The sequence below is a fragment of the Hypanus sabinus genome, chromosome X1, assembly GCF_030144855.1.
Source record: "Hypanus sabinus isolate sHypSab1 chromosome X1, sHypSab1.hap1, whole genome shotgun sequence".
In the NCBI taxonomy this organism is placed as follows: Eukaryota; Metazoa; Chordata; class Chondrichthyes; order Myliobatiformes; family Dasyatidae; genus Hypanus; species Hypanus sabinus.
Genome location: NC_082738.1, coordinates 46,699,443 through 46,709,949, shown reverse-complemented (window position 1 = coordinate 46,709,949; position 10,507 = coordinate 46,699,443). Strand labels below are relative to the sequence as shown.

Sequence of the window (10,507 nt, the reverse complement as noted above, 5' to 3'; positions counted from 1 at the left end):
TGCTTATTTCAACGGATGCTGCCCAACCTGCTGAGTTCATCCAGCTTTTGTACGTGTTGATTTAAAAATCCCAACAAGTTTGAAGAAATTAAATACTCATGATTCTCTCATACTTCTTGCCCATACTCCACCAAGCTATCTAAAGTAACAATATTGTTATATATTGTATACTGTAACAATATTGTTTCCTAGGGTCTGCTTTCTCTCCCACTCACATGCTCTATGTTCCAATATTAGACTGTTCTGGAAGCTGACACTATCTACAGTCGCCTGGTACATTTAAACACTGTGGCATTTTAACCAGTATGGCTAAGTCTATGCCAAGTAATTATAACTTCCTCCCTTCTGGGTGGTCCTCTCCTGCAAAGTGAAGTAACCTTTTTCTGAATTCCATATAAATGCCTCCCCTTCAATTGTGTGTCCTACAATCCAGTCAGATTGAGAGAACATAACCTTTAATTAAAACCTTTGCCTCCCCCTGACTTAGTGGGATGGGAACATTAATAGCACTGACCTTCAGAGATTGTATAGCCAACCTGTCAACTATTTCATTTCCTTCCACCCCTACTTGAGCTGTGATCTACAAAAAGCATACTTCCACTCCCAAACACTGTAACTGGTAAAATGTTTGTTAAACTTCCAACAAAATGTCTGGACTACTATTGGACTCCCCCACCTTAAGACTACACAATGCGGAGAAGGAATCACAACAGACAATAACACAGTTAGGCTGTGCATCCTCTATCCACTGCAGTGCAAGGGTTGCCACTATTTCAATAGTATAAACTGAAAGCTCATTAGATAACCATTTTCTATTTGACACCTGAAATTCGGGGACTGTGGTAAAATATGTATACCTGTCTGGACACGCCCTCTGCTGACTGCTCCTGTGGCTCCTCCCACGGACCCCGGTATAAAGGCGATTGGAGGCATTGCCCCTCGCTCAGTCTCCAAGATGTTGTGTGGTGGTCTCTTGCTGCTAATAAAAGCCTATCATTCACCTCCCGTCTCTGAGAGTTATTGATGGTGCATCAGGGACATAGACTGCTGCACTGGTGTTATGAGACACTGGGTCTTTAGAGCCATCTGTAAACACTGGAACCATTCTATAATAGTGATGATACACATAGAATCACCACTTCTTCTGTTACACACCAGGCACATTCTGACAGCCTCTCCTGAAGAGTGGAATCTACCCTAGGTAAAGGAAATAGCCCGGGAGGAGTAATGGATAAAACCACACTAGGAGCATAGGTCATACTGGACAGAGCCACGTTCTGTCTGATGATTTCCTTCACACCCAAAACTGAAATCTTGATGTTCCCAACGATCTTTCAATATATTCTTAGTTGGATAATCATCCTCATGACCACTGAGGTGTACCAATAATTCACGGCCACCAGCAATCATCACAAATACAATGGCATCTGATCCATTTCCACTTTCAGACCAGAAAATGGAGAAGACCTACCACGACCACAACACAGACATAAGTCCTGGGCTTCAATAACATCCAGCTATTTCGAAGAGGGAGGAGGACAACACACTCGCTTCTCAGTGAGATAGTTCTGGCTTTCATCCCAGTCAATTACTGAACTAATTGATTTCTATTGAGAGCAGCTGATGTCAGTATAGATGCAATAAAAAGGGTCAGAAAAATAAAGCCAAACATGCTTTCTAATTCTTATTTTCCAATCCACTATTGGAAAGGTGAATCACTAAATAACAAATAACATAACTGAAAAAAGTTCTTAACTTTTGCAGGATAGAGTTAATACTTTGTAACAAGCCTTTGCATACATGTTTGAACAAGACTGCAAGTTAGTAAAAAAATTACTGCCAATATCCACCTACTTAAGTGAATGGGTAGAGAACTAAAAGGTGGCTGCTTTGGAATGGTGATGATATCTTTAATGACTTGGTCTCTTAAAAGGAAAAAAAAATGAGGAGAAAATGTATGGATTTTTTTTGAAGCATTCACCGTCAATATAGCTGGACCGAACACTTTCTCATGCGCAGATACAAACATTACACTTTCTGTTCAGTTTACAGAATGGCTTGGATTTATGTCTCATGAGCATGGAAACAACTCGTCACGGCAGTCTGTATGCTAACAGTCCTGGCACAGGAACTGTTCTGAGGGCTTCTGTTGTATAATGCTAATGTTATGAGCTGGGGTTTTTCCCCCAGTTACCTGATTCATACAAAAAAAATGTGCATCGTGGCTAAGGCTACCATGTGTATTTAGTTGACAAATGTCTGCTCATTAACACATTCTTTTTTGATCTGCATCCTCTGTTGCAGGAGTCTTACTGAATTAAACAATAGTATCCTCAATCGTGAAAGGTTTGCCCTCCAGCTTCAATGCGACCATGCCAGCTCTGTCTACTGCCGCAGGTATATAAAAAACATTCCTTTTGTGAAAACTCTGGTAAAACAATTTCAACTGTTGTACATTTCTCCTTTAAAATAAACCTAATTTTTAATGCAAGGTTTTTTTTAAGACAACTATTTTGCCTAAACCTTCAACCAGAAGTTGAGCTGTGCAATAATATAGCAAAATGGAGCAAATATTCTAAATGTAATATAAAAGCAGTTAATCAGTTTGAACGATAACCCAACAGCAAATGGTAACAATCTGACATAGGAATAAAGGAGTTATTCAGCAGCATCTATGGAGAGTGCAAAGTAAAGTCAAGGTTTCCAAATAATCGTTTTTTTTTATCCTGACCTGCTGAGTATTTCCTGTAAATTTTATGCTTATTCGTTTAGAGTTTGGTACTCTTGATACTTGTATCCTTATAATTATGAACTTGCTGTGTTACCACTGCAAAGGAGATTAGAAAGGCAAGCCTATATCTGAAATAGAGCAAACTGTGTTGCTTTCAATACGTGACCTGTAAATTTATGGAAGCACAGGCCTCTTTCCAAAATTAAGAAATCCCAATCTTCGTTCTGCAGATGATCAGTCATACAATCAACTATCTCAGTAAACAAGAATAATGGTAGTAAACAGATGAGAAGATCCCATGTGGGAAAATCATTGGGCTGAAACTGAGTCGACAGAGCCAGTGCACCATGCTGAGGTGTGCAACATCCATTAGCTTTGTAATTATTTCCAACATAATATATCGAGTTCCCATTTTGGCAGCTATCTGCATACATGCAGCTTTAAAAAAACTGTTTGGTAATGAGATGTGGACGTCATTGGCAAAGCCAGCTTTTATTAACCTTCAAATGAAAGGCTTGCTAAACCATTTCAGAGCGAATGTGAAGAGTCATCCGTTTTAGCAGCTGTTCAGTAATATTTAAGAATTGCAGATTGGTTTTCTTAAATATTATGGACCATTTAGGTTTTTAATATAGCAATTCACACACTCATGATCAACATTACTGATACTAGATTATTAATTTTGTATTTTTCTTATTGACCGAGTTCAGATCAGAATGGAACCCGGATCACTGTGTATAGAACTTAGGGTAGTACAGCACCACAGCAAGACCTTCAGCCCACAATGTCTGCACTGAACATGATGCCAAATTAAACCACTTTCATCTGTCTGTATATGATCCATATGCCCCCATTCCTTGCATATACATATGTCTATCTAACAGCCTCTTAAACACACTGTTAATATTCCATCAATCTCTAGTGCTCTAGAGAAAAGCTTCTTCTTAGAGCTCATACCTTCTAATCCAGGCAACATCCTGGCAAACCTCTTCTGTACCCTTTCCAAAGCCTCCACGTTCTTCCTGTAAAGGAGCTCCACTACATGGTATACCACTGTGCTGCCCTCAAACACAAATGCATGCATTTTAATTAAGTGTATCTTTTAAAAAATAAAGAAAAAGATTAACAGGAACTGTTATAGCTGAGAATGTGGACTTCACCTTTCTTTGATGTGCCAAAATGTTAAGATTAACTTTATTTATTGCGTGTATATCAAAACACTTAGTGAAATGCATTGCTTTGCATCAAATCAAATCAGTGAGGATTCTGCTGGGCAGCCCACAAGTGTCGCCGTGCTTCTGGTGCCAACATAGCATGCCCACAACTCACTAACACTAACCTTTATGTCTTTGGAATATGGGAGGAAACTGGAGCACCGAGAGGAAACCTTTGCAGAGAACAAACAAAATCCTTACAGAGAGCAGTGGAAATTGAACGTCACCATGCCAATGTCTAAGCAATTGCAGTCAGTTCTCATCCTCTAATTCAAACAACATTTTGATAAATCTCTTCTGTAACCTTTGCAAAGCCTCCACATTCTTCCTTTAAAGAGGGAGGAAAGCAACAAACAATATGGTGGTTTGGGCAAGAGGTTCTGCCCGTACTGACATAAATTGGAGCAGAAAGATGGAGTGTATAAATGGTGAACTCCTGAGTTATGTGCTGGAGAGCTGGAAAGCCAGTCCTTCAAACTGACTGCCTCAAAAAGACGTCATCCATCATTAAGGACCCCTACTATCCAGGGCATGCTACCACCATGGAGGAGGAACAGGAGCCTGAAGACAGTCACTCAATGCTTTAGGGACAGCCATCAGATTTCTGAATGGAAAAAGAAACTGTGTGCACTACCACAATATTTTTTTACTCTCTTTTTCCACTACCTATTTAATTTTTAATGTATCTCTTTTTGTAATTTATAGCTTTTTATTATGTATTGCAATCTACTGCTGCCACAAAGCAACAATATTATGACAAATGCCAGTAATACGAAACCTGATTTTAATTCTGATCCAGCATTACTGCAGTATCTCCACTCTAACACTTGGACTTTATTAATAACATAAAGCTCAGCATAAAGTCTGCTAAATAATTGCAGATGTCTAAAACTTTTATTGAAATAAACTTTCAGATTTTTATCATCTATTAAAATTGCAACCAATGGAAACGTGGCCAACATTACAAAGCCGATGGTGCGTCAGATGCTCCAGCGGATATCATGATTACCAACATGAACAGAAAAAGAGAAATTAAGACAGTTATCTAGGGTTCACAGTAATTATTCCAAATTTATGAGTAAAGTCAAGGTAAAAGAATGTTTCACTTCATACATAAAGTACACACAAATCTGCTTCTGTACTGATGCAGAATGAAGATTACATCAGCTACCTTGAGAGGAAAAAATGATCATGACTGCAACTGTCCCATTTTGACTAAACAGTGGCTTGATCTGCTAAAATGAAAATGATCAAATTTTCAATATTGAGAAATTTAGAATGGTAACTTTCAAGCACTCGATGTCTGCAATTTCAAACTTAGATATTTTCCAAACAATTACTTTAATATGTAATTAGTATTATACACTAGCAAATAAATTTTAAGTTCAGAATACATTTTAAAAATAGCATTTGATGCAAGCTTGCACAAAACTATTAAAAGATAATATTTTAAAGAACATAAGCAAGTTCAAAAGTAAATTTATTATCAAAGTACGTGCTGCTTTAAAATAATTGTTATGTGCAGATTGATTAACACATTACAATGACGACTGTACTTCAAAAGGACATCCCGGAAGCACGTCCCTGGAGAATTCTGAGGTGGAACATGTAAAATTGCAAGTTTGTTGGCTTAAATGTCCCCCCCTCCTCCACACCCCCCCCCCCCCCGCAAACAATAATTGAAACAAACCACTGTTCAATAAAATTAATGTGAAACAGTTATTATCTTAAAGATATATATCTAATGCTAGCTTTTGATATAAATCAGTAATTTCTTTCTACATCTTCTTATTAGTAACTTGAGGCTCGTGAGAGAAGTAACTAATTAGCATGCTAAATGCCTTTGACCATTTTGAACAAGGGCACTGTTGGCCCACTGGGAAATGATATAGGTCTATGCAATTATCATTACAACTGCAGTTGCATCACTGTAACTGTAAGCAATGGCAATGTCATAGTGCATGATGTTTTTTCATTATGACAGTTATCAGTACAACTTTTACATATTCTGAAGAAGGGTGTAATTTTAATTATATCTTCTTTGCTAAGACCAAATTTCATTACCACAAGTGAAGTATTTCAGACATTTGATCTGATGCAGCAAATTTGTGGTCAGTTATAGTTAAACAAAGCTGAAATTAAAATTGAAGCATTGTTTGATTCAAACTGTAATTTTAAGCTATCTAATTTTGGATGCATATTTAGGTTATAGATTCCCAACATATTTTAAAAAATAATAAAAGTGAAACAGCATGTTGTAAACTCAGCTAGAAATTAATATTTTCATGTGCTTCATAACAAACTTGAATTCATATAGGATTTTTCACATATGCAGGATATATTCAAAGCATTGTCATCATTATTGCCATGTGACAGCCCAAGTTTATACAGCAAGTTCTCATGAAGTTCTTCAATCTAAAACAGTAGCTCTGTTTAACTCTCCACCAGATTCAGTCTGACCTACGGAGTATTTCCAGCATTCTTTCTTTTAATTTTATACACAATAAGATTTGCAAACACCATTGAAATAAATCATGGATAATCCACTTTAATAATATTGATTGAAAACTAAATGTTGGGTGTAAATCAAGGGTATCAGTGTCACTTTTAAGTGAGTTAGCCTATGGTGAAAAATTGTAGATAGTTTAAGAAGTATTATCTCATGTTCTTCATGATCTTAAAGACATTAAAGACATTATCTTATTACATTATCATACATCATTAAAGACCCCTCACACCCTCTCCAGGAACTGTTTGTTCTTCTGTCATCAGGTAAACGTTACAGGAGCATCAAAACTAAAACCACAAGGTTACTAAACAGCTTCCTCCCACAGGCAGTCAGACTGCTAAATAGCTGCTCTACCTGACTCTGCTCTGGACACTTTTAACTTGCACTGGACACTTATAACTTGTTTTTAACTGACATGTGGCTGTTGTGTTTTACTATTTATTGTTAAGTTTATTATTTAGTGTTGCATTTGTTATGTTATGATTGCACTGCTCCAGGGAAATGCTGTCTCATTCTGCCCTGCAGAGCTGATGTACGGTTAGAATGACAATTGTTACGTACCCCGTAACTGGGTCACTTATCAGCAAAGATAGGGAGGTCCGTTGAAGTCTGATGGTACTATTTTTAACAGTATTTATTGATAAAAATACACAAAAATAATATCAATGCAAACATACAGATAGTGTACGTCGTCAATACTAAATCTAAAAGCGCGGGTATAATAATAATCAAAAGAAATAGCTCTATTGTTGTCTAGGGGCTAATGTATTGTCCGATGGAAATATAAAAGTCACTTTAGTTCATTCAAGCTGCAGGCTGCAACCTTTGGTTGGGGTCAAGAGAGAGAGTTAAACTTGCCCATTCCTTTTATGAGGTCAATCCTTCGAGAGTCGTTGGGGGACTGGTTTCCCCTTTGTTGTTAGCTAAAACCGTTCTTCCGTGGCAAGACCCACCAATTCCGAGGCAAATGGAAATGGACGCACGTGGGCTGTTTCCACCGGCTTTCGCTATTACGCTGTTACAGGAGTTCTAGCGTTTCTTCTGGTGTGTCTGAGGGGCTGTTCCCACAGACCCTCTTTTATCCTGACTCACAGGGTCTCAGATGTCAATCAGGTTGGGATGATGCAATCCCTCCACCAACCCCCCCTCGGTTCATTGCCTGGGGGCTTCGATGATGAATCGTACAGTATCCAATACACAATTCCGTCTCCAAGAGACAATAGCCGTTATCAATGGTTCCGCCTTTCGGAGGCCAGGACACATTCCAAACTCTTTGTGGATTCTGCATGTCTTTCTTTCATTTCCTGGGTCTCCTGAACTGACTTAACAGTGATCGTGCGATTCTCAAAAAGGAGGGGGCTACTTTGTACCCTTCGGCCCCTCAGAGTTGTGGCACATTCGTAACACCCCTCTTCTTCAAAGCATTTTCACCAGCGGTGAAAACAAAGTAGTACAGAGTCTTACAGGATTTTAGAATCCAACATAATACAAAAGTTTTTTTTTCTACGGAGTAATACAGTGATACATTCAATTCAGCATCTAAACAGTTAACGATTACAGTGTCACTTCCTTTAATATCTTAACATCTGGTACCTTACTAGAGTCTTGTAGCATCAGACTTCAATTTAATAACCACCTATTTTTATTTCTTTCCTTCAGCAAACAAAAACTAAAGAGTTGTGATCTTAGCTTACGTGTATATGACAAAAGTTCATGCAAAATATTAATCTTTATGTTGCTTTCAAACTTAACAGGCAGGCTTCCATGGGGTTGCCTTTATTATTCACGTGCTTTGTCGAAATCCCGTAAAACCGGCTTTTGCTATTTAAAAATGGCGTCCCCATTAACCCTCGCCTCTTTTCCGGTTAATTCCCACGTGGGGAGCTTGGGCACCCTGGCGAAATAGGCTTTCGTCCGTTCCTTCCATAGGAGTTATTTTATCAACAATGTGTCCCAAACTTAGATCATCTTCTGAATTTCCACCCCATTCTTTAATTTTACGCAAGTTGCTAGTTTTCTCTTCAGGACCCTTCAGGCTATTAGTTTTCAGTTCGAACTCTTTGTTCAAACAGCATTTCAAATTCTGCCTTTTCACACCACACTCTGGAATAACAATAGCGTGTGGGGCCCCGTTACCTTCCAACTCAATCTGTAATTGATTCGCAGGCTTTGTGGTATCACACCATTGTCTCTGTAGCCTGGTTGCTGCCTTTGATATCAATCCAACCTTTAAATTTTCTTCATTCAATTTGGGAACTACATATTTCCCTTTTCCTTCAATTATAATATTCATCTCCCCACTTTTGATCTCCGCATTAATTTTTAACACACCTTCGAGCACAAACCCCTGGGAACTCTCACTTCCCACTTTTACCAAGGTTAACTCTTTCTTCCCTGAACCAAGTCTATCTGACCCACAAGGACTGCATTCCTTATCAACTGAATCAAATACCTCAGACTTTTTCTGAGCTCCATTACCAGGTTCAGTACCACGTGCATCCACATCTTGGACACACTCAAACGGGACATTTGCCTCTTCCAGGCTTTCAATACCCGTACCCGGTCCAAATTCTAAATTCCCCTGATTCTCCCAGCTACTCTCTGGGCAACTCCCTTCCGGAGTAAACTCAACCCCGCGGGCTGAAACAACCTCATCTGCCAACCCAGCAGACTTCTTCAAGGTAAGGGCACCCTTTTCATCTAGGACTGTCCTCATTTCATTATCGGGAACATCTTTAAAATGTTCAACTTCTTCAAACAGTTCGGCCAAACCAGACATATCATCCATGTCCAACTCTGGACCTTTTAACAGCTCTATCTGTTTCTCATCTTTATTTCGTGCCTCTAGAACTTTTCTCGATAAGGGTAGGTCTACCCCCTCTCCTTTACTCTCTTTCACTTTACTACTCTTCATTTTACCATCCTCTAAATCCTCGTGGTACAGGGTCGGTAAAAACGTCTTGGCCAAATCGATACTGGCCGGATTTAAACTGCTCTTGTTCTCAGCTGCCGCTCTCGGCAGGCTGCGAGTAATTGCGCATGCGGGATAGATCTTGGAATCCAGGGGCGGAGCCTCAACACTCACAAGCTGTTTTGTCAGCGTCATTGCTGCCCAAACCTTACCATCGGCTAAATCATTACCCAGAAGGACGTCCGCGTCAGTTCTCGGGAATTCTGATCGCACCCCCATTTCAACTGGTCCAGATACCAGCTCACAATTCATAATGACCCTATGCAAGGGCACCATTTCCGTCCCTTTGTCTATTCCTTTCACAGCTACCATTCCTGTCTTGCGACCAAAATCTAGTACCTTACTGCTGATCAATGATAGTTCAGCCCCCATGTCTCTCCAGATCCATACTGGAACTGGTGTGTCTCCCTCCCTCACAGACACGGTTTACATACAAGAATCAGACCCTTCTCGTACTCTGTCTACCTGGGGATCTCTTATCGATTTACTGATTACCACGGCACATCCGATAGGGACCACTGCTTTCCTTTTTCCTGTCTCTATCCTCAGAGCAAAGCACCTAGATGCAATATGCCCCCCCCCCTTTCCACAATTAAAACAGGTCAAGCCTGGAAATCTCTGGCCGTCTGGCCTTTCCCCCTCAATCTTACCACTAGCTCCCGGTGGGACCTCTGCCTCAGCCGGCAGAGCCCGCTCTAGGACCATCGGGCTCTAGGATGACCATCGTTCCCATGGTCTCTCTGGGAACTTTTATTCGAGGAAAACTTTGTCTTGTGGGTTAGGGCGTATTCATCTGCGAACCTAGCAAATTCTGAGATGGACTTATTCAGCTTCTCATTCAAATACATCCGGATCTCCTCCGAAACACAACCCTTAAATTCCTTAATCAGAATTAACTCCCTGAGATGCCAATAATCCTTGTCCACTATTTCTGCTGTGCACCAACGGTCCAAGGGCACCCCCTTCTCATGGGCAAACTCAGTATACGTCTGATTCCACCCTTTCTTTAAATTTCTGAACTTTTGTCTATACGCTTCAGGTACTAGCTCGTAACCCCGGAGAATGGCCGCCTTTACTTTGTC

The 10,507-nt window shown here is 39.8% G+C and overlaps 1 protein-coding gene across 1 annotated transcript in view; it reads left to right on the top strand.

Annotated features, from left to right (window-relative positions):
- The first annotated feature begins 2,372 nt into the window (after positions 1 to 2,372).
- The window catches only part of mpp3a (MAGUK p55 scaffold protein 3a), a 56,816-nt gene continuing 48,681 nt past the window's right edge, over positions 2,373 to 10,507 (top strand). Inside the window, exon 1 of the mRNA XM_059956734.1 lies at positions 2,373 to 2,397. Within this exon, the coding sequence (XP_059812717.1) occupies positions 2,373 to 2,397 (25 nt within the window). The remainder of the gene's footprint in view (positions 2,398 to 10,507) is intronic.